Below are 25,246 nucleotides of genomic sequence, written 5' to 3'. Positions count from 1 at the left end.
CCTTTTTCGCAATTATGAGATATTGGTGGGTTTAGGCTTGGCTACATTGCCAAAGTGATCGGCAGTGATAAAACGTTGGACCGTAAAACACGTGCTGTGTTTAATTATCTCGAATCGCTGAAACTCTCCTCTCCTTGAAATCTATAGATGTTGCGTTGAACACCCGATGGGGCCAAGACCAGCGTTTAGAGGCGTTTAGTGCAACTGGCTCAATGCGTTTAATCTGAAATTACCAATCTCTAATCTGTGAATGTCTAATGACAATAGCATAATGAACCTGAATGCTCATGCGATAAAAAGCATCACGGTTGCTATGATTCCAGAACTCCTAACGCAAATAACTATAGTTTGTTAGAACATTGGAGTAACGACACATCTGGACACGCTGCAGTTATGTTGATGGTATTTCCATGAATACTCGACTATACTGTTGATGATATCCATGCACTATATCTTGGAGGGTCACCGTCCTAGCGGAAGTGAATGTAGCGATACAGCTCGTTCTGATGCACTGCAGTATATATTATCTGGAGTAATGAATGTCTCAATCATTTCCCAGGACGGACGTCACGATTTTACGTACAGCGGCTATAGTCCTAAATCGCAACTTCCCTACTCTATGAGTCAACCTTGTACACGGATGCCTTACATAATCCATGAAAACATTCCAGTAGCGACTCGACTACAGAGATGTTGAATGTTTTATTGTGTCCGGTCTGTATTACAATAATTAGTGTGTTGGTGTTTGCAAGTGAAACGAATGGTAAGTGTGTACTATGGAAACTATATTATGCAGGCCTTTACGATATAAATTTGAAATAATTCTGGTTCGAATACTGCGGTTTTCAACCGGTGTTCCGTGGATCCCCATGAGTGTCGCCTGGAGGTCAGAACACACATTGAACGCATGTATAATTTTCGTAATGACACGTCCGTCTTGGCCATCATTGGTTGCATGCAATTAGGCATCATATTTAGTTGAATTGTGACTGCTGTGGTGGAACGCAGGGACGTTTTGGGCTCGTAGTCGAGACCCCGTCAATCAGAAAAGCCCATTTCATTTCCAATATTTATGCGTTCATTTATAATTCAGCTGTTGCGTTTTACCAAACAACAACAGCCAAACAAAATCGATTATTGATACCGAGGTACCAGTTCGTGAATGGTAAGGCAGGCATAATATACAATCCTTACACTATACGTTACAAATGATTCAGAGTTTCTTCGGGGTGAACGTGGTTAAACAAAAATGTATATGTCTAACTAAATTCACCTTCGACCCCAAAAACATTAAATCCCTGTTACAGATTCCGTAACTTGAGCAAATGGGAGCAAACGAAGTACGAGGAAAGCTTCGATTTTCCATGGGAAATTGTAAACAAATTCACATATAGTTGAAAAAATGGATTATCATAGAGAAATATTCGGCTATCGTCCGTCCCGCTGTCGTCCAGTCACATCATATGTGCATTAAGTAGGTTACTACTACCATACTGGCTGTGCATTTGTTGTCAGCATAGTTATCACATCGAGTGCTATGGTATTGAATGGTATAGATCAGTGCTTCCCAACGTGGGCGATTTGGCGGTCTAGGAGGCGAAAATAACGAAGGGGGCGATAGGGGGTGGGGGGCGCGAAAATATCGAAGAGGGCGATGGTGCGTTAAAACGGTTATATTGGAGTTAAGTCGAAGAAATGACCTCTTTTTAGTCAACTCACGAAATTTTAGCTGTAAAAGTGTAATTTCTAGGTCTAGACGAAAAGTTGACTTTTTTCAGTCAACTCGCCGGTGATTACAGTTTGTATTGCCGTTTTTCGATTCCCAATATCTGGGGGGTGATGATAGGAGTGGAGCTTCAAAAGGGGGCGCCGAGTCGAAAAAGGTTGGGAACGATTGGTATATATGATATTATAGGAAGTTCTCGCCATATGGTGAGGTACGATATTTCGATGAAGATACCGCGAACACTGAGTCTTACTCGTTGTAATCTGTGCATTATGCATGTGAAGCCTGGGACTATTATTCCTTGGTTATGGTCGCCTGTATAGAAAATGCTTGTACAATGACGACATCAGGGATCAGGATGATATGATTTTAACGTCACATAAGTATTATTTATTTAGGAATTACGTTGCAAACACCTGATCTATTTAACATGATACAAAAGTGTTAATATGCGTAAATATATTCAGTCAGGTGTATAATAACTAAAGTTTGTGATTTCCGGACAATTTTGACAAAATTTCGTTACCAACGTCAACATGCACAAACATATTTTTTCCATTACACAAATATTAGCTATAGGCGCTGCCGTTTTAGGCATAATGTTTCGTTCCTGTCGATAAACGTGACTTACGTCAATTCATACCATATCTCTCATCCTGTTTGAAATGGAGTATACCATGCAATGACTCGAAGGTACTAACTCGATACCAACACTGCTATATGTTGCCCAAAGTGGCTGTTTGATTGATCACAATGTTGCTGTGACTTTTTCTTTTAATAGGATATACTTCCTTCAACAGAATTGGTGTCAAAGTCATTTCAAATATATGTCAATACATATTAATTACATGCTATTATAGAGATCAAGATATATAAATAAACTCTACTTCTAGTTCACGGATACTAAGCAGAAAGTTTTCGTCATTGGTGTATGATGATATTTTTCATCGTAAATGCTATTCTTTTCTAATCACATATTATCTGCTAACTTCCGTTGCACATTTTGGAACTAGGCCAAATTTGTTAATCCTTTTAGAACAACCCTTCTGCTCATTCATTAGTTGGATTTGCATACGCATTCTCATGCAGGGTTAGCCAACCTGCGGTCGCAGAAGGAAATTTGTGCGGCCGTCGACATGCATATTGAATTTACGAATTTAATCTTGAATTTCTTAGAGACTTTAATCCATCATGCAATTTTCTTCGCACTGCGCGTGGTTCAACGCGACTTCGTTTTCTGCGCCCTTTATAATCTGATCCCCACAGTACAGATGTGGAGAGAAAAGGAAAATGATGCGCCCTATGTAGAAATACCAACTTAGAATCGTGTGCTCCTCACGAAAGAAATTTATGTCTGGTACGTCTGTGCGATTCGAATACTATTCCACTATACCGACAATCCTGATGAGAGGTAAAGAAATAACAGCATGCAACAAATTGACCAATGAAAATTGGTCTAACCGAACATCCATCATCATTTATGACTTGCCCTAAATTTTCGAAAACAACGCCTCTATCAACTCTGTCGGTGAATCTGACCGCATGAGCTGAGAAAGGATGAATGTTTGATAGAAATATGTGAAACCACTAATATTAATGACGAAATTCATACGTGAATATGAAAGAATTCTCGACCACAATAAATCTCTGATCATATTCATAGCATGAACACTCCCAATTTTGGTGCGTAGATAAATAGACTATAGCCCGGAGTTGACTGGAAATGGACATTGGAAACTGGACACTGGACAGTTTAACATCGATATTTCGGGTCTACTTAGTTCATTACAAGTGTTACGACTATACCCTGGAATGCAGCCGTAGGTTATATGAGTAATCGGAATGCGTCCGTGAATAGCCTAAACATTGACCATGCCCGTTCTATTGTCTCCTATATAGGCCTACTCAATATTTCAGGACAATTCTGTATGCGGAAATTCGTCAACGGGAAGTGGCATAAAATTGGAAACTGTAAGGTTAGTATAAAAGCCAAACGCTCTGGGATACAGCATAAACCTATATCTAAAATCCCGGTCGATATAGAGGATTCTTAGATTTGATATATGGTCACTAGGTTTGTCCAAAATTTCAAAATTTTTAAAAATGCCGCGTGATTGTGTCTCATTCTATAGATTATTGATAAAAAACATCAACGAGCCCGAAAGAAGCTCTCAGAAAAGTCATTAAGATTTCGACCAAAGCGTTTGAAAGTTGTTGTTGAAGAGTGGGCGGGCCATGGACGGCTGAAGTGCGAGAGGGCGGGCAATCACGAAACGACAGTTCTTGATTGGGTAATCGGCTATGCTTCAATGATGACTACTGCGGCTGCGGCTGATTTGGGTGCTTGGCGGCGTTAAACTGAAGGAGTCTGTTAGTAGCGGCTGTGATTCTGTCAAAGTGCGTTGTAGTTTGATGAGTCAATAGTAGTAATGGAACACTTGTTCAATGAATGTTTCAGCTGTAGCAGTATTTTCTTTTCAGATGGGGTCGAGTCTGCTAGTATAACGGCTGCTAACTGATTATGTACAAGCGCTTTGCGGTTTGATGAATTAATGGTATTGATGTAACACTTGTTCATCGAATGTTTTAGTTGTAGCAGTATTTGCTGTTCTGATGGGGTCGAGTCTGTTAGTATAACGGTCATGAACTGATTATGTTCAAGCGCTTTGCGACTTGATGAGTTGATAGTATTGATGTAACACTTGTTCATTGAATGTTTTAGTTGTAGCAGTAGTTTATGATTGAGTGCATATTACGATCATGGCAGAGCAAAAACGGCGAAAGGTTGAGCACGTGCCACAGCGACGAACAAGATCAAATTCTGAGCATTACTTGGTCGGATATGCTCGCGAATACATCTGTGGGTCGAGGTTACCTACCAAACGAGAAGTTATGTGTTACCTGCTGTATCTAAAAGAGAATTGCCGCCAGTCAACCCCTACTCAAAAGCTATGTAATGTGGTGGTAGATGATGTATTAACTGTGTGGAAAATGGCGAGAATTGCGACAATGCTTAAATCAAATGTTGTCATATCACTTCGAAAACTGCACAAAAATTGGCTTGATCTGAAGTCGAAATCTACACGAGAAAGTGATCCCAAGGGTAAGAGGAAAAGATTTACGGCAGATTTGGACAAGTTGTGGGATATTGGAAGTACAGATGCGATAGCAATAATACAAAATGACAGTTACCTATCACACGACAGAAAGCTCGCAGACATTGCGTTCTACGAAGATCAACGACGATCCCGGAAATATATAATGTTGGGAAGGGACAAGATTCTTGCTGAAGACGTCAAAAAGAAAACAGCATCCATTGCGGATCAAACTGTGGAAAACATTACACAAGACTCAAGTGATGACTATGTTGCTTTAGCATCATCTTCATCTTCAAAAGAGGATGATAGCTTGAATTCAAGTTCTGAGTATGATGCTGATGTTGGTCTTGGTACCTCGACAGTCATTAAGCTGATGGCACCTAAAAATATTATGAAAAATACCCATGTGTCCCAAGCTCTAGATCGATTGCAAGTAACAGACAATGAGGCAACAATGCTGATGGGAGCTTTTATTACGGCTTGTGGTGGGGATATAGCAATGTTCTCTTTGTCAAGATCCTCAACGAAGAGAGCCAGGGAAACAAATCGTCTTGAAATTTCCAGGGATATTTCAGAGAAATTTCAAGAAAAGAAACCGCAGCATGTTGCCATTCATTGGGATGGAAAGCTCACAGAGGATAGATTGGGAAATCGATACGAGGCTCTGTCAATTGTCCTATCTTGTTATCCTCAATACTCAGAAGGGAAGCTACTTGGCATTCAAAAGATACAAAATGCTGCAGGTCAAACACAAGCTGAAGCCACCTTCAACCTAATGGAAAGGTGGAATATAAAAGATGCTGTAACGGCTTTGGTTTTTGACACTACAGCAAGCAACAGCGGCTGGAAGAAGGGGGCAGCAAAGATGCTTGAAGACCTTCTCGGAAGGAAGGTGTTCTACCATGCTTGTCGGCATCATGTGTATGAGCTGGTAGTGAAAGACGTTTGGAAATGTCTATTTGGAAAGGCCACAACTGGACCAGAGAATATATGGTTTTCACACCTTAAAAGGAACTGGAACAGTCTTGACACTAAGCAGCAATTCAAGACTCTGATTATTCCTCCCTGCTTTGAGGAACGCGCGACAATTATAGTTGATAAGTTCAGGGTACTGCTGACCAAAAAAGATTTTTTCACACGCGACGACTACAGGCAATGTGTGAATAATGCCCTTGCTCTTCTTGGTGCAGGTGGAAATATACGTCATAACAAACCTGGTGCAGCACATCATGCGAGATGGATGGGTACAATCCTGTATGCCCAGAAAATGTTCATGTGGGCTGACCAGTTGAATTACAAATCTGAAGAAGTTGAACTATTGCGCCGCTTCAATTTATTTTTAGTTCTTTTTTATATCCCTGCATGGGTTGATTCAAGCATTGGTCGTGATGCAGCAGGTAATGACTTGAGATTCATCCAGCACATGTTGAGTAGGCTTACCATACGTCCTCTTTTAAGAGGATTTGTCCTCTTTTTTGACTTTTTTGAAAGTGTCCTCGGAGGACGCCCTTTTGTCCTCTTTTTTGAGATTTTGTCCTCTTTTTTGAAAATTGAGGACAGATATAGAGGAAATTGCGAGTGATATGCCGCAAAATAGCGCAGAAGTGAAGCTCCGGCGGGTAATTCGGATGAAAAGCGGTGATTTCAGCTCTGAGCGAAATGAAGACCTTTTTTTTTTTTTTTTTTTTTTTTTTTTTTAGTCATCCACCTGGCAATGTAGAGTAAAACACGTTATTTTGAGATCTGAGCGGAAGTGAAGACCTTTTTTTTTTTTTTTTTTAGTCAACCGACCGCAAAGTGGGAAAAATTCACCTGTTTTTGGGAATTCTACTCCGGTTTTGTATCTTGCAAATTTCTGAAAAAGTGTCCTCTTTTTGCATATTCAAAATATGGTAAGCCTAATGTTGAGTTACAGGGAATATGATGAACAAGTTTCCTCAGCTGCTTCACAGAAGCTGTTGAAGCATGACTGGTATATTGTGGAGGAAACTGCTGTATATGCCTTGTTTTCGCCGAAGGAAACCAAGGAAACCCGTGAAAACATGGCAAAGGCGCTCCTGCAAGTAAAGCGAACTTCAAGGTTCAGAAGGGGCCCACCCTCATTGAACACAACTATACAGATCAACAAGGAAACTACTTTGTCTGATCTTGTTGGGCCCCAGTCGTGGTACATATTTGAAGTTTTCCAGTGCGCAGGAGATTGGCTGAGACAACCAGTTGATGTTTGGCATTTATCAGATTCCTACGGCAAAATGAATTCTTTCGTTAGTTCGGTCAAAGTTGTTAATGATGCCGCAGAAAGAGGTGTGAAGTTAAGCACAGACTATGCTGCAATCTTGACTGACAATGATCAACAAAGAGAAAGTCTGCATCAAGCTGTGGAACAGCATAGGAAGATGTTTGGAGACAGCAGGAAGTCTACTCTTATAAAAGGGGCCTGTGATCTGCAACACTGACCCTGCAGCATAATTTTTTAATCATGTCTTTGGTAAATAGTCTTTTTGCCGTTATTGTATTTTGAAATAAAAAGTGTAATGTGTTTTGGTTTTAGGGGGGAGATGTCGACTAGCCATTACAAACAGTACTGAGATATTAACTACTGACGGGAAATGTTTGAGTTTCAATCATTGCCAGTAAATTTGGAAGATAGCTGGATGCATGCAGTGGAGATCATTTATATCTATATTGGCCATGCACCTGTGCAATGCATAGCAACACTGGTTTACACATGCTGCAAGAAGAAAGTAATTTACTATGTCACAGGTACTATTAACTGTCGATGGCAAATTACCATATCTGCAAAATTGCTGGAAACCAATACTACAGAGTAGAGCGAAATCCTTACCTTCGACGATCACAAATGAGTCTTTCAGCCAATCAGGAGCTTATTATTACATGTTTCAACCAATCAAGATTGTAAGTTTGTGATTGCCCGCCCACTTCTGCTATTCCCCGCCCACTCGTAGAGTGCTACTTTCAAACGCTTTGGTCGAAATCTTAATGACCTTTTTGAGAGCTTCTTTCAGGCTCGTTGATGTTTTTTATCAATAATCTATAGAATGAGACACAATCACGCGGCATTTTTGAAAATTTTGAAATTTTGGACAACCCTAATGGTCACTCATGATATTCATGGTCACATAGCCGTTTATATTATTCTATTATGCAGTAGACCTACAGCGTTGACTGCTGGAACTGATTCTCTTATCTTCATGACCCGGGCATTTGTGTATTAGAATATGTTCACCGTAATGTCATTGCGAATGAATGCAAATCCGGTCAAATGAAGTGTCTTTCGTTATTTCGACGATCCGTCTATTGATTGCCGTCATTTTCTGTGGTCCGCATGTCTTGTTCTGGGGCGCGACTGTCAAATTGAAAAAACGCTTAGGTACAGCTCCTTCGCGGAAAAAAGTTTTTTAAAACGAGTTTCGTTCTCTTATCATGGGTCATAATTTAGGTAATACGCAGATTATTGTATCGTCAGTTGTAGGTCCAAGACCAGGCTGAGGTGGGTGTCTGATCTTAAAGGCTACTCAAAGTTGTCTCGACGCCTTCCTATCTTTTCATTGTATCGCAGTCTTGTGATGTTTTTAAACGATGAAAATATTAATAAACCTGATTGACTGATTGACTGACCAGTGGCTCGTAACCGTAATTCCATGGAACACTAGGGATTTTCTGGTCGATTCTCCGTAGTTCCTTAGAGGTCAGTAACTGCACTCAACGCATGCAAATGATTTGTCATGATGAGGGTGATTTTTTACCTAAAAACGGAAGATTTTGACCTAAAAAATCAAAATTTGGACATATTTTGGCCTAAAAAAACTTGATTTTGACCACATTTTGACCTCATGTATGTAAATAAAACGTTTTCATACAAAATTTGAGAATTGTACTACTTATCTTCATTTCTGGTTTGAACTGTCTGTCGCTACGAAGTAGTTTGGCCTGAAAAAATATTTTAACTCAAAAACTGACAAATATTTACATGAATAAACATTCATTCTAATGCAATCTGGACCTATGAAAAAGTCCGGTATTTACATCACGCATTATGGTGGAAATAATTAAATTTTTGTAGTACAATGAATGATACTTTCCTACATTCTCGGGTAGAAAGTGTCTGTCCTTACTAAGTAGCTGGCCGAGAATGAAGAAATAACGTTATAGCAGCAGTTGTTGGGTGACATAACGCGTTGCTTCATTCTGACGATGCTATCTAGATTCTAGATCAAAGTTTTCATCATGCGCTTCTTGACATAAGAACCGATCCCCACGCAGTCTTGCTTCTGTTGGGATATTGCTGTACGTTGAGCACAGACCCATGTCAACCTATTTGTTTCATTTGACCGTTTATGATTCACAATGGGCATACAATGGGCCGTCAACAACGGTACGACCATAAAGTAGGCTAAAAGCTGTAAAATATCGAATGATGCGTTCAACGACACCGCAAACATCTACGATAGTAACGAAAAGTGGGTTGCAAAAATGTTGGACTTTGTAAACAATTTTGACTATTTTTTGACCTAACGCTACAATTTTGACAAAAGTTTCACTCATTTTGACATGTCAAAAAATTGCCCTACTGAAGATACACTCGTCTTGGCCATCACTGGTTACCGGTATATCGATCAGTTTTCGATTGGTGTCCGTTGTGGTACGTCGTGTGCAGTGGCGTACGTAGAGAGGGTTGGGGATCGAAATCGAAACGCCCTCCTTCTGAAATGTCAATTATATTAGCAATATCTGTATGGTATTGCAATTGGTGTATGACGCTGTTGCGTTGAGACTGAACAATGCGATGACATGCACCTTCGAAGGTGATTCCAAGGGAGTCTCGAATTAGCCAACTTGGTGGGAACAGCTGACGTCACACTGATTTGCAAATAATATTCATTTTAATGTATTCGTTCTTAGGAAAATTATATTTTCATGGCTTTATTTTTTTAACTATCTGTTGCTGCACAGTTCGTTTCGTGTACCAACGATCTATAGCAGTGGTTCCTAACCTTCTCAGACGTCGGTGCCACGTTTCAAACTTCAGAGTACGTATGGAGCCGCATGAAAACACTTGAGTAGGCTACTTTTGACGAAAACTTTAAAAGTAGCTAGCCTACCTCCGGATCTGACCATCCAGCTAATTCAATAGCATGCGCATGCGCATAGACTTCAACAGATCTGTATCGGTTATTTTAGCATTGATAGACGCATATTGGCGAGTGCTATATATTGAAATAAACTGAAAATGCATATCATTATACAACATATACTACTATGTCGTTATGTGAATAGCTATTCAATCTTCATACAATCTAGCAGTTGATGCTCAAGCTTGCTGGGGATTGCTGAGTAATATTGGACATATTGCAGTTTATATCTTCATTATGAGGCGCTGTTTTGATGTTACTAAAACTATGTCGAAATTTGCTCTTCACAGAGACGATAAATAAAGGTCTATGACCAGTGGAACTCAAGATGTATCCTTGTCTGACATGTATTGTTCAATACGTTTGACGCTAGTATTCAAGAATTCTCTTACCCTGTTTTCCGAAGCGGCCTTGGACGGCTTTACACATAACTAATATCCTTCATTGTGGCATTCATTATACAGAAATTGACCATAACTATTCATAGAAACAAACAGCAACTATCGTCTATTATACTTTGTGGCATATTCAGAGGTCAATTAGAGCCGCAAGAAGACTACCTTTGAGCCGCATGCGGCTCTGAAAGCCGCCGTTGGAAATCACCGATCTATAGTAGCCTATGTATTGGATTTGTAGTAAAATGTCGACTACTGCAGGATTTTGATTTTATGACTCGGGTTTCCGCGATGTCTTTGCGGATTACCGTAAGGGTTCCGCAGGTCAGTAAAGGTTAACAATCATTGGCCTAGATATACGAGTCAACCGTAATATATATTCCTGTTTTCTCATTATATGCTTTGATCTCACCAACCATTTGCTGGTTTGAACAGGCAATTCTTCCGCGCGGGGGACCTAAATCATGCCGCGATATTCTACACGACGGCGAAACAAGATCAGCCGTTTACAAAATCCAACCGACCCAAGACAGAGCTCCTTTCAAGGTAGTCATCTATGTATGAATATATCGATTCGCGGCAGATGGTTACACACATAGCCTCTTATATGTAATTTCTTTTCGTGAACCTATCACACCTGAGCCAACATTGTTCACTGACTTGTATCCTTAGTAATTGAACTGACGCATGTCTATTTTTCTCGATATATGAAATTATCTTCCATAGATTAAATTAACTTTCAGACTGCTCACGCTTGGTATCAGAGTCCGTCCTTTCTTCACTAAATTTGTAATCACAGAGGTGCCGCTATCGCAGTCACGACTTATCTATGTGTTTTCGTGGTGATGTATGCAAGGTATATTGCGACTTGGAATCAGCAGGCGGTGGATGGACTCTTGTAGCCAGTGTTCACGAGAACAACATACCCACGGTGACAAGTGGTCTAGCGAAAAAGGCAGTACCAACAAATCTAGCAAAGGTGCAATCGTGAAATTTATTTCTATAGCCTATCTGTTTGGACAGTGCGTGACTTGTGAACTAGAATATTCAAAACGTAGCTCACGCATCCGTAACTTGGTATAGGCCAGTGATTCTCCCCCAGTGTTCCAGGGAACTACAGGACTGGTTCTCAGGGGTTCCGCGGTGTTTTAAACGAAGGCCTTTTTAAAAAAAATGTGTTGTTTTTCAAATTTATAATTATGCCATAATTGAGTGTGACTTTCCAAAAAACATGCTGTATGAGAATACGGACGATTACCATCCGATATAACCGACGTATACGATATGGGATGGTTGGAGCCTATGAAATATTTCGTCAAAGGAACTATATTCACCCTATATTTGCAAATGTAGATGTAAAGCCGATATGACGCCACAACTGAATATATAGCCTACAACTGACATCATGGCAGAAAAATGAAAGTCATGTTTTAAACAAGTTTGTTATAAATTGATTCTTGTTTTAAATGCAACCCTTGTATTAGGGTAACGTAATATATGTGTAGTTAGATACGTAATGCGGTAGATTACATTGGTTAACACATAATTTTAGGCAGACAAAGTAGCTTAAGAGTGGTTTTAGGGGTTATGAAGGGCACTAATTCCAAATATGACCTTGTTTTATTTTTTCAAATTGTCTCTTGTTTTGACCAAAATCTCCCATTTTCGCTGTAATGCAGTGATTCCCAACCGTGGCCCTGAGGGCCGCATGCGGCCCGCAGATAGCCTTCTTGCGGCCCCCACAAAATATTAAGAAATCGAGTATTGACAAAAAATAAAATTCTACATTTATAAAATGCACGTACGTGGCTTGGAGTTTGGAGTTTTAATTAGGATTGCAGGATAGTCGTGAGTAGACTACTAACGTTACGTCGCTGCTGTTTCACTGCAATGTGCCCTAACTTTCCAGTTGAACAAGCAGTAGTTATACATATAGGTATATACAGGACCATAACTGCAGCACGACACACCTTCCAATTGAGGGGGGCGAGCTCGAAGGGGGCTCAAAATTATTTCGTGAATAAGCATAAATTATAGAGTATTTTTTGAAAATTTGTGCATCTTTTTGCTCTAGGCGTGATTTCATGCTGCCAAATATCTTGACTTTTGGGTACTCATCCCCCGCAAAGAATATATTTATCGAAATGGTCGTATCGGCGTTTGCCTTTTGCCATTACCGCGCCACGACGCACCAAGACATATTAAGTTTTACGCCATGTAACATGCGACTCCAAGAAGTGTGTCAGAACGATTGGCAGCGAGAAAACCTTGGCCGAAAAGGACTGCCCTTATGCTGACCGAAGCTTCGTTACATACAAAATACTGTCTTGGCAATCTGAACCTCACCAGACACATATCATCTCGCAGGGACAAATTATATTCGAGTGAAGAAATGCCAATTTGAAATAGTGTGCGTCTCTTAGTTTAGTAGCATACGTTTGGGCTATTCTATATTTTTTGATATAACAGACAGGAGGTTACGAAATAACATCATGTCACGGGGTCATACCAACGGGTTCTACAGTGTCCAAGACACCTCACTTAGCTCTACCGGTAAATATGATTACGTGAGCAGCGAGGACGAGAAATTGATAGCAATATATATGCAATTCCCAATAATATTGACCGATTTTATCATAAATTATCGAAAATTTCGCGCATCTCGCTGGCTCACTTAACGGTACAGCTAAAGTAGTAAAAGCGAACAAGGTGATAGGGGTAGGTTTTTCACCCTATGGGAGCCCAAGACCAAAGTTTTTTGGGGGGAGTGGGGCTCACGAAGTGCTCTTTCGTTCCTGCCGACGGATATACGCCCGGAGATGTTTAATTATTATTGATGGGTCATACCTTTTCAAACACACCTCCCTCGGCTCTACCTGTAAAACTGATCACGTGGACACAGAGAGGATAAAAATAGATAGCAATATATATGCGATTCTCGATCATGTTGCCCAATTCAATTATGAATTATAGAAAATTTTCGCGCTTCGCGCGTTTAGGCAATATTAGCTGACTCACTAAACGGCTCCGAAAGCAGCATAATTGGTAGTCCTACAGCTCACGACCGAAGCGTCCGAATAATTTGAAAACTACTGTCGTACTGATTCTAAATATACGAATTGAAATCTCGCCAGGGCAATAAAACTGCTCCGAAATAGCCACCAAAGGTCGATTGTTCTGAATAATGGAAGCGCAGCAACACAAAGACCATAACAATGGCCAATGGCTTCGAGCGATTGATCGGAACAATGCCAATTTTCATATTTTGGTGACTATTTTGGGTCCGTTTTATTGCCCTGGTATTCGTGCGGCCCCGACCGTACTCTGAAATTCTAAATTTGGCCCTCACACCGAAAAAGGTTGGAACCACTGCTGTAATGGGTAGATAGAAAATCGGCTCAGTCGTACTATAAAGTTTAGAAACTCGATGTACTTGTTATTTGTACACACAGACGACTCTTTTGAATCAAAATACAGCAACAGCACTGATTTATCATAGGTATAGACTTTCCCGGATATCACACGCATAAATAAACTCCGGTCATGTATATAAGTATTTACCTAGATAATCAAATGACGTGGCAATAATTCAATCAGTTTTACGTCAACCACCTATTGTAAATTTGAAATAATCAGTTGGAATATAATATCATTAATTTATTTCAAAGCACAAATGTTTTTGTACTATTTCCGCCTGTAAGCAACTTGATGCAGTTTCTAGCAAGGTTCTATAGCAATGGTATGACAGAACATGCTCATCTCATCTGCCCTGATGTCTTTATTTTGTTGTTTTGATGTCTTGGTGAAAAATCTCCCCTTGCTAATCAACAAGAGAATCAGGAAATATATCAAGATGACTGAACAGGAAGTGAACTTTTATGCTCATGTGTGTTCCAAGTTTTCCTTATACAGATACAAATATTCGGACTAACTGTTTGTGATTGGGTGCTTTGTGATCATCCAAAAAGTTTTATTTAACGTACATCTTAGAAGTAATTCCACGCAGTGAGCTCCATCCTAATATGAAATTGGAATCTTTCATCCGTATTTGAATCGGTAATCTATCAAAGACACCAGATTTTAGCTTCTCGTTTGATAGGGATATTAGATATACCCAATTTGTTGACTAAGCGGAAAATTATCAATTTACAAGTCAATAGTAATGGGACGCAAATTAGTATTGTGGTCAAGTTTCTGATGAAAATTTTTTATAGCTTTATACTCCTCTTCAATCTTGGTAGGATGACCAATTGACACATGAGAATATGTATTTCCGTTGTGCAAAAATACAATTTTCAGGCTTGACAAACTGCGTTTTTGACGAACAAATATTTCACATCAGGTCTTGTTGATATTGATAGAATGACTGAGAGCTTCATGAGGGTTCTTCATGGTCAATTATCTATGTATGCGAAGTATAAAATGAGAAGAAAAAACCTACTATTTTCTACATACCAAGTGAAATAGCCTATTCAAGGGTAAATACCGTAATTTTGGGATTTTTAGAGGTACAAGTATCTTCTGAACAAGAGTGAATCTGGCTAAAGTAATGTGATATTCGTAATCAGCAACCTCGAAAATCGCAGAAACGGCTCTCAGATGTTCTGCCATTTTTTTCATTTTGTGGACCAGTGTTATTTTTATGACATAGCAAAAATTTGAGATTTCCGAAGGCTTGTACATCAGCGAAAGGGCTTCCCTGGTTATTAAAGGTTGATAACCACTGGTTTAAGCTGTTGCGTCATATCGTACAAATTTATACATTGCCATACGTATGAATGTTTGTAGGTTCTGGCAATTGGGCGAATTGAAATACGTTCGGAACAGTAGAAAACGTAACTAGCGATGATTATAAAAATCCGGCCTACTTCAATATTCAGGTAATTGTTCCATCTCTTTCGCGTGGCAATTGCATTACGTTTATTCGTTGACACAGGCGATGATTTCATTAGCTTGCATGTGGGTGATAGAAATATGCCCTATATGCCGATGCTTCCGATCTCATTGCGAGAACCCAGCCGAACAGAGTTGGGTCACTCGAAAATTATCTGCTTTTCAAAATAAGTTTAGGATTATAAATATAGTTACACAGGTTATTTTGTCAAATACATTAGCTTTAGAATTTTTTTAATTCGCAGAGGCTTTGAAATTTAAGTGAATGAGGAAAGAATTACAATACAAGTCATGTTCAGTTCATATAAAATTAGAGTTGATTCTCATAAGCATGGTATATGACAGCCGACCAGGGTTGTAACCTAGGGTTACCACATTTTGGAATCGGGAGAGGAGGACACTTTTTCAAAAATTTCAAACCTAAGAATTCCGGAGAAAAATCCAGAGAAAATGGTAAATTTTCCTCACTTCATGGTCGGTTGACTAAAGAAAAACGGACGTATGGTAACCCTATTGTAACTAAGCCACAAGGTTCCGAGTTACGGTTTTGACTCGAATCTATACACGATTGGACGTTACCACCAACGGAAAATATGGCGCTAGTGTTGTCTCGAATCTAGAGTGAAGTCGAGTCATTTTAAATTCACCACCGAGTCAGTCATGGTGTTACAAGTCGAGTCAGAGTCCAAGTCATAGTGTTTACTGTTAAGTAACGAGTTCAAGTAAGGTTCGACTGACTTCTGTAAAACTCTTGGATGATATCAAAGGCCTCGGATTCATACTCATTTTCTCAATGTAAACATGTATATTAAAACAGATAATTGAAAGTGGTGTGCCTATTTATCGATTCTATCTTGATGTACGAGACTTAAATAAGTCATATAGAACGTGTCGAGTCATATATGACTTGGTGAGCAATGACTCAAGTACACGTCGAGTCGATGCACAAAGTGACGAGTCAAGGCACGTCGAGTCATAACGAAAAAATACGACTCGATTCGTTACAACCCCGGCTCGGACTGTTAGCACTATACCCACTATCGATGTAGGGCAGTGGTTCTTAACCTTTTTTCCTCCAGCGCCCCCTTTCAAAAATTATCGTGCTCCAGCGCCCCCCCCCCCCCCAACTTCATAATGTAAGGAATGTAATAAAGACAATGAGTAAGAGGGAGGGCACCTCGTCAACCCCCTAAAAACGATTGCCTTGTGCACCCATAGCGTGATAAACCGAACTTCTGAGGGCTTCGCCCCCACGAACCCCATATCGTGATTTCGATGGTCAGCAAAGTTTGTGTGGCCTGGTCGCACTAGGTACCAAAATTTTCTATAATGCATGAATGCATAGGTGGTAATTACATATATAAGTCGCTATAAACTTTTTATCCTCTCAGCCCACGTAATCAGATTTACCAGTAGCACTGAGTGAGCTGTTGTATAGGAAAATAAAGGGCGCGTAATTAATAATTAAACATATTCGGGCGTGCCCGCAGGTACAAATATTCGTTACCAGGGCCGTAAGAGCACTTCGTCAGCCCCCCATCCAAACAAAAAACGTTGGTCCTGGGCCCCCATCGGGTGATAAACCAAGCTTTCGGGGGACTTCACTCCCAGACCCCGATTAGGCTGTCCTCTATTTGCTGATAGCCTATTAGGTATCTATATTAGGTGTCGATTTACTGAGGCAGCTATTCTCGCCTAGTCGCGCCAAGCGCGAAAAATTTCACTAATTAATGATTGAATTGGTCAATATCATCAGGGAATTGCATGTAAATTGAGATTTATTTTTATCCTCTCTCTGCTCACGTAAACACATTTACCGGTAGAGCTGAGTGGGGTGCAATGTTCCCTCTAGGCTGCGCACGTGCGCAGTGCTGACACGGTCTCTGCGCGCAGAAAATCTAAGTTGCGCACAACAACTCCGAAGTTAATACCTTTTTTTTTAGTCGCTACGCACTGTTGTCCAGGGGTCAGCGCAGTGAGTTGTTGAGTGTACGCAGACTTATCAAAACTTGAAGCGAACATTGTAAGGTTTCTTGGAAACTGAAGGGCCCGTTACTAATAATTAGACATATTCAGGCGGGCGAACCCGTTGGTATGACTTCGTTGCATGATGTTATTTCGTGACACCCTGTCTGCAATTTCAAAAAATATAGAATCGCTCAACGGGGATATCGCCCAACAGGAATATCCCTGTCGCCCAATCGTACTAAACTAAAAGACGCACACGATTTCAGATTGGTATTTCTTCACTGACATAAAATTTTTCCCTGCCAGATGGAATTCGTCTTCTGGGGTTCAGATTGCCAAGACAGGAACATTTGGTGTCAGTCATTGAAGCGCCCATGGACAATTAAACCTATATGTATTTTTAAGGCAGGATATGTCCTATTACCACAAAATCTACTGCTAAGCCATTTTTCTCCAGCGCCCCCCATACCGCCCCCCTGAGCCCAGCGCACCCCATATCGCCCCCTGAGCGTTTCCGCCCCCCTTCAAAGTCGCCAGCGCCCCCTGGGGGGGGGGGCGCTCGGGGCAAGGTTATAAACCACTGATGTAGGGCATTGTACGACACCGCTTTCGCGAAACGGGTGTGTAAATATTTCGTTCAATAATTGGCAGGCACTCGACGTGATGATGTGGCATGTCCCCAACGACGTCGGTATCTAGCATGTCGCCTCCAATGCGTTTCTTAAATACTACACCAAGTCCGGGTTTCTCAAAAACTATGGCGGTACTCTACACTCATTGTTCAGCAGGTATTACACCCTGACGAAAGTTGAGAGACAAGGTAAATGTTTTACCGTTGCTTTGCAGATACATTGCTGAGCAGTGTCAATACGGCACATGTGGATTGTTACCATGCTGTATAAATGAATGGAGACTGCTTGCTAACAGCTCAACACTAAACCTGAAGTGTGTGTGCGTGGTAGTTCACAATACAAATAAATATACATCGGTTCTAGGACAGTCGATCCGTCTCTAGATAGGGCATTGTGGCCTACACCTAATAAGATTTTCATATGCTGGAACAAAGCCACAGGCGAGCATTGATTAATTTCTAGTAATGTTTTTGAATGGTTCCGAGACTTTGTGTTTCTGTTTTGCATGAATACACGCCAGTTCTAAATATAAAAAGGCTTATACATTTTTGGCGGTTTCTGATTGGCCGTAATATTTTTCTATGAACCGCAGAACCAGAGTAGCTGATCAGCGTTAACACTCAAGTAAAACAAGCAACACCTTGCATTTCATCTCGATTACAACTGTTAATTTCTAAGACTAGTCGAAAGTACTTCACATGGAAGACGAAACGAAAGGTCTCCGAAGTACTAAAGGTCAGTAAGTCCAAGTATATTTGGTCGGGGGAGAGTGGTCGCATACTTTCAGCAGTTAGGGTCGGTTGCATAGATCGCTATCAAAAATAGTCCGCCGATAGCCATGATCGCCGATCTTCGGATCTGCGATCGACGCCATCGTGCCATCGCCTCTCAGTGATACAGATCGATTGGCGAGTCGAATGATCCCCTATCGCTCACGCAAACTGACGCAAATGACGTCAGTTAATCCGTCAAAGCATCTTCTGATGGCGGGGACGGGAAAGATCTGTACTTTTGGAAGTGTGTTGCTTGCTGCTCGGACACCATGTCAGGGTGTATCGGGTATGTTCGGAGTGTGCTGACAATAGGACATCATGTTTGTGGTATGTTCGGACTATGTTGACACTGGGACATCATGTCTGGGGTATGCTCGGATTGCGTTGACACCAGGAAATCCCATCTGGCGTATGACTGGGGTATGTTCGGACTGTGTTGACACTCAAACATCATGTCTGGGGTATACTTGGACTGCGTTGACACTAGGACATCATGTCTGGCGTATGTCTGGGTATGTTCGGACTGTGTTGAAACTCGTATATCATGTCTGCCTATGTCTGGGGTATGCTCGGACTGTGTTGACACTCAGACATCATGCCTGGGGTATACTTGGACTGCGTTGACACTTGGACATCATGTCTGGGGTATGTTCGGACTGTGTTGACAGTCGGACATCATGTCTGGGTGTGCTCGGACTGAACTGACACTCGGATATCATGTCTGGCGTATGTCTGAGATATGTTCGGACTTCGTGGCCACTCAGACATCATGTCCGGTATGTCTGGGTTATGTTACTACTACATTGCTACAAGGACATCATGTCTTCCGTATGTCTGGTTTATGTTCGGACTGTGTTTGCACTTGGACATCATGTCTTGGGAATGTTCGGACTATGTTGGCACTCGGATATCGTGTGTGGGTTATGCCTGGGTTATGTTCGTACTGCTTTGCTACTCGGACATCATGTCTGCCATATGTCTGGGGTATGCTCTGACTGTGTTGACACCAGGGTTGTAACCAGGTCACAAGGCTCCGAGTCACAAGTCAATCTCACTTTTATCGTTTTGACTCGAGTCAAGTCGATTCATTTCAATTCACCACCGAGTCAAGTCCGAGTCGAAGTCAGCGAGCAGAGGGTCGAGTCTGAGTCATGGAATTATGACTCGAGTCCAGTCCAAGTCAATGTGTAGACTGCTCAGTTTTCAGTTAAAGTCTTGGTAAACCCACTTTTTATAACTCTGTTTGGTGAATCGAATGTATCGCATTTATAATATACCAATTTTCCTCACTTTTAGCAGTTTCTGGTCGCATATTCAAGTACCAGTACCAAAAGACGAAATCCCAATAGTGTGTTGGCTTCGGAATTACAATGAAATGTCGGTCGTGGCCGTCTGAGTCTCGAGTCGATGACTTGGTTCGAGTCATGCGTAATGACTCGAGTCCAAGTCGAGTCAATACACAGATTGACTCGAGTCGAGTCATTTCCGTATTTTGAAGAAATGACTCGAGTCAAGTCGAGTCATCAGAAAATCGTGACTCGAGTCATTACAACCCTGGTTGACACTCGGACATCATGTATGGAGTATGCTCGGACTGAACTGACACTCGGACATATTGTCTGGCGTGCGTTCGGACGGTGTTTCTACTGCCGATCAACTCTTGAACCACCTCGCGAGGTGGATCAAATTTCGTCGATCAAATGTCACCGATAATGACCTGATCGTGATCTATGCCGTGAGACGCTGATGATCCGTATAACATGATCTGCGATCAAGCATCGATCGCGATCCATACAACCGGCCCTTAGTCGAAGGTGGATACATACGAATTCGCAAGATGTATCTTCTCGATTTACGCTAAGTGTCGATAATGACACTACACATTAGTAGAATATTCGGAAATATATTTACTATTCAGTTATCATGCTTCAGGGGTCATGTCACGCAGCTCGAATGATAATGAAACTTATGAGAGTGGTGCAATCTTTTTCGTAAGCTACTTTCTACGTTTCCAAATCCAGATTGCAAAAGTAAATAGTTTATTCAAAATACTGTTCAGGTAGAAGTGGAAGTAGTCTGAAAACATATCAACTTCAGAAAGTACTGCAAGTAGAATAAATCTACTTGAGTACACCAAAAAAGTAGTAAAATCGATCAATATAGTCTCTCCAAAACGTGACGAGATGGAAAAAAATGACGCCAGATTCGGATTCAGCACCCCCAAATTAGGTAAAAATGACCAAAGGAATCCTGGTGCTGAAATCGTGTAGACCAGTGTTATTGGTGTTACATTCATTGAAGCTTTGCGCAATTTTATTTTGCTGGTCCTGACATCAGGTGAGGTACTGCCATACTTACCTTCCCTGGCCGAACGTCACCGTCTTGCGCTGACAAGGCTTCTTTCGGCACGAAGACCGTATTGCAGTGTTCGTCGAATCCACGAACGAGAAACTCAGCAAACTGATTTACACCGAATCGTTATCCGGCGACTAGATTAGTATCCACGATAGATCAACACTCATAGAGGTGGAGCCGCATATAGAAAATGTATTTATTGAGTGAATATCTCATACATAAATGCCGAGCTATGCATGGTTAAGCTCCAAAGAACGAAAGATTAGCTTAACACTAACGTGCACTTGGTGGCAGGCATGCGGGGAGATGCATGAATATCCATAGAAAATACGTAAAATTATCCGTGGTATATTCAATAAAGGTTTTACAATTGTCTTTTACTGATCCTGACGATAGATGAGGCATTGCCTTGGTTGCATCCCCTGACCGCACGTTACTGGTCGCCTCCTCTTTACCTGAAAAAAGTAGCCTATGCGACCCATCAGGCAATTCCACTTTTTGAAATGCATACTAGAGTTCTTTATTTTCCAATTCTAGAGTCGTTTTGACATGACTTTGAAATTGATGCATTTCAGTTTTATGTAAGTAGAAATTTACGGCTTTACTTTTACTAGACTAACAACCCTGACTAGTTCTCGACCATCCCTGTCCGTTAGTCCGTGTACTGTGACTCTATCTATAGGCTATATATCTTTATACGTAGGCCTACGTGCAAGTAAAATCAGAATTTTTGACCGGTTTTCCAGGTATAGGAGTTCCAAATTTGCTTGCAGCGTTCAATCATTCAGCGTCAACCATACGTTCTCTCATCCCTTTATTCTATAGTTATAACTATGATGGAGGACTAGATATGTTCGACAGGGAAAATGAGGTTGGTAAAGCGATTATTATTAGGATTCGCAGACTGAAATGAATATTTGTCTCGTTGTTTTGTTCGCTATACTGCAGGTATACTATCGGATTGGAGATGTTGCAGAGGTTAAGGCAAATTTACAATATCACGTACAGGTAGGCCTACGCAGTAGCATGAACCCTTATGACTAAAATGTATTTGCCTGTAAGATGGTATTGTATCAAATGGTTTGATATATGTTACGAAATTGCTCTTATAAGCCGTATGACTGTTAAGCATAAGACTCAAAGGTCGTCACATCAATATCAACTCCTCTTAGGCTATTACAGGGAATAAAATTTATACCTCTGGCCCAAAAATACCCTCGGCCCAAGTTTATATGCCCTTGGCGACCTATACTTTTGGAACCCCTGCTGTATGGCCTCAGTTAATTCAACATCACTTTCTATTTTGCGATCAAAACTATTCACTCATTTTCAGTCACAAATCTTTTGTTACTGTTTGCTACTTACAGATCGGGCAAAGAATGGGAATTTCGAGCAGCTACTTCACATCCCTTCATTGCCATGCTGTGAATTGGAAACCAGAATGGCAGAATAGCGAAGTTCAGTATCAAGGTACGAACATAGCTACTAAACTATGCTCCAGTATGACATGGTCATGCTCCAGTATTACATGCTCAAGAGTCGCATGCACAAGTGTGCACATCCTGATGTGTCGCATGCTCAAGTGTCGCATGCGTATACGAGACTCCATGCTCATGTGTGCATGTGCTCTTGTGTCCACATGATCATGTGTCCCTATGCCAACGTGAGCCCATGCTCACGTATTTACATTCTTATATGTCGCCAAGCTCCTGTGCCCCACTCTCATTCTTCCGGTGTCACCATCCTCAAGTGGCACACACGCGATGCTCACCTGTATGGGGGACCGGGGACAAATGTAAATAGGGGCAAATGTAACAATCAATCTCACTGCCAGTAGGGTGGAGAAATCGCCTTGATATTTTGATTGTGTATGCGGTGGTTATCTTTACTAACATACCTGAAGTTACGTTGAGCTAAGACGCGAAACCCAGCAAGGAATAATTTTTAAAAAAATAAATTTTTGACCTTTTGATATTTTCTGGTATGGAATAATTTGTTCAGACGAATAGTACCTCAAGTGGTTACAACGTAATATATGTAGCTGGAACAATGTTACCATAGTCTACCGTGATGATAGGAAAACTAGGACTTGTAACACTGTGTTACTCTTGCCCCGTTACAATATCTTTTCAATGCTGAATATCTTTCTTCATATCTTGGTATAACCTTTTATCTACCGCAGATAAATATCTTGCAACAGCCATAAGTTCAATACCAGAACATATCCTAGGCTTACCATATTTTGGAAATCAAAAAAGAGGACACTTTTTCAGAAATTTGCAACTGGCAAATCCGGAGTCAAATTCTCAAAAACAGGTTAATTTTTCCCACTTCGTGATCAAAAAAAAGGTCATCACTTCTGCTCAGAGCTCAAAATAACGTTTTATACTCCGCATTGCCGGGTGGATGACTAAAAAAAAAAAAAAAAAAGGAAGGTCATCACTTCGCTCAGAGCTAAAATCACCGTTTTTCACTGAGGACGTATGGTAAGCCTAACATATACTATTTTGCTATACTCATTTTAACAAGATCAACTGTCGGAAGGGCCATACAAAAGTGGGGATGTGAATCCTACGGTTCGTTTATTTCCGTGATTCAACCACCGTTTCTCATGTTTATCGACTTTGGTGTGTCGACCTTCAATATGAATGTGTTTCTTGTACACTTTAAGCTCATGAAAAAGGCACGAAGGGTGATACTGTATTCAGATGCCAAAATGCGATGGGGCGTAGCCTGGAAGCGTTTAAACTTTCTTTAGTTTGATGCAATAACACAATTTGTGCTCCTATTTTAGTTGTTTATTTCGTTTCTTTTAGGTATAAATAACACCGCATGGGTGGTACAATTGCCCCTGGGTATGGGGCGACTGTAACATTTGAGCGGCGATTTCCGCGACCCAAAATTTCCATGATCGATTGTTGATTGAGTTCCTATTTAGTTATTATATCAACTATCGAGTTGTTGGCTTCTTTGTATAAAACTTTGTAAATTAAATTTCAATGAAAAAAACACATAATGTTAGAAAATACAAAAAGTGTTACAATTGTCCCCGGTCTCCCCTACTCATCATGTTCACGTGTCCCTATACTCACGTGTCCCTATACCAGGGGTCAACAACGTGGTGCCCGCGGGCCCGAGGTAGCCAACGAGGACCAGATAAGTATCCAGCGAGCCTGTTCTAGAAGTAGATGCAATTTCAGGACTTACAAGTGGGCTTTTATATAGGCATATATAGATCACACTAACATGTACCTTACAAATGAAAATACATATATAAGCATTTCATTCCAGCCAGTCATTCACTGATTGCACCTTACACTGATCCGCCATTGCTACATCACAAATGACTTGACCTCAAACGAAACGATTGCAGCTTACGTTGTCGTAGTGGTTTAGGTGGTTTAGGGTAATCTAATACCAACGTATCTTTGTTCCTAAGACGACTCAGTGCTCACATTGGGCAGTGCTCACCTTTACCAGCCCTCTGGTATAATTTAAATCGAGCCATCAGCCCTCTGGTATAATTTAAATCGAGCCAATGTAGTCTATGCGTTTCTATTCTCGGGGATGTGTAGATGGGTAGTGCATCGTACCATATCAATTTGTTGCCACTTCTCGAGGCTTCGTATTCAATCCTCTATTTTGGCTGACAATACCATACTGTAGCATGTAGCTATTCAGTTACTCACATATATTATTGGCAGCTATAGGCCTACGTGTGCGTAAGCGATATAACGCCTGTCTGCATGTAGATTTAACTTAAATTCGGTATTTGATTCAAGATGAATGGCCAACTAATCTGTCTTTCACCCAGCAAAATGGAATGACTTTGCATCATCACTCATACTCCGAAAATTCAATTTGACTTGAATCGTGACTTGACTTGACTTGACTCGACTTGACTCGAGTCACGTCCAAGAAACGAGTGACTTGACTTGACTCGAGTCACCTTCGAAAATCGATTGACTTGACTTGAATTGAGTCAAATTGTGCAATGACTCGAGATGACTCGTGACTCGAAGGTAGTGACTTGATCCCAACACTACTGAGGATACGGCGCGCTTCCTATACGGGGACATGACGGAATGCCATCTATGGTCTTCTTGAAATGGCGAGGGGCTCCGTTATGTTAGCTCGAAGTCGGGGACAATTCCACAGGAGTAAACTACATTACTATTCTGTATATCAGATAGCCGTGAAGCAGGAGCAGATTTTCAATCTCTGTATGCCGATTACATATGGTATATAGTATC

At 40.9% G+C, this 25,246-nt stretch overlaps 1 protein-coding gene and 1 long non-coding RNA gene across 6 annotated transcripts in view; one reads left to right on the top strand and one right to left on the bottom strand.

Moving 5' to 3' along the window:
* The window catches only part of LOC145442946 (uncharacterized), a 177,893-nt gene that overhangs the window by 145,083 nt on the left and 7,564 nt on the right, over positions 1-25,246 (bottom strand). The window lies entirely within an intron of this gene.
* Positions 621-25,246, top strand: part of LOC145442823 (uncharacterized) — a 213,666-nt gene continuing 189,040 nt past the window's right edge. The window contains exons 1-2 of one of the 2 annotated variants that reach the window (XM_080320838.1): positions 621-763; positions 3,644-3,702. In XM_080320838.1, coding sequence (XP_080176964.1) covers positions 691-763; positions 3,644-3,702 — 132 coding nt within the window. In that variant the 5' untranslated portion in view covers positions 621-690. The remainder of the gene's footprint in view (positions 764-3,643; positions 3,703-25,246) is intronic. The other variant, XM_080320839.1, reaches the window with a different exon arrangement.

This window comes from Botryllus schlosseri, chromosome 7, assembly GCF_051294905.1.
Source record: "Botryllus schlosseri isolate E-star chromosome 7, Bs_hap1, whole genome shotgun sequence".
NCBI classification, from domain to species: Eukaryota; Metazoa; Chordata; class Ascidiacea; order Stolidobranchia; family Styelidae; genus Botryllus; species Botryllus schlosseri.
The sequence above is the reverse complement of the archived record's forward strand: the minus strand, read 5'-3'. Positions and strand labels throughout refer to the sequence as shown.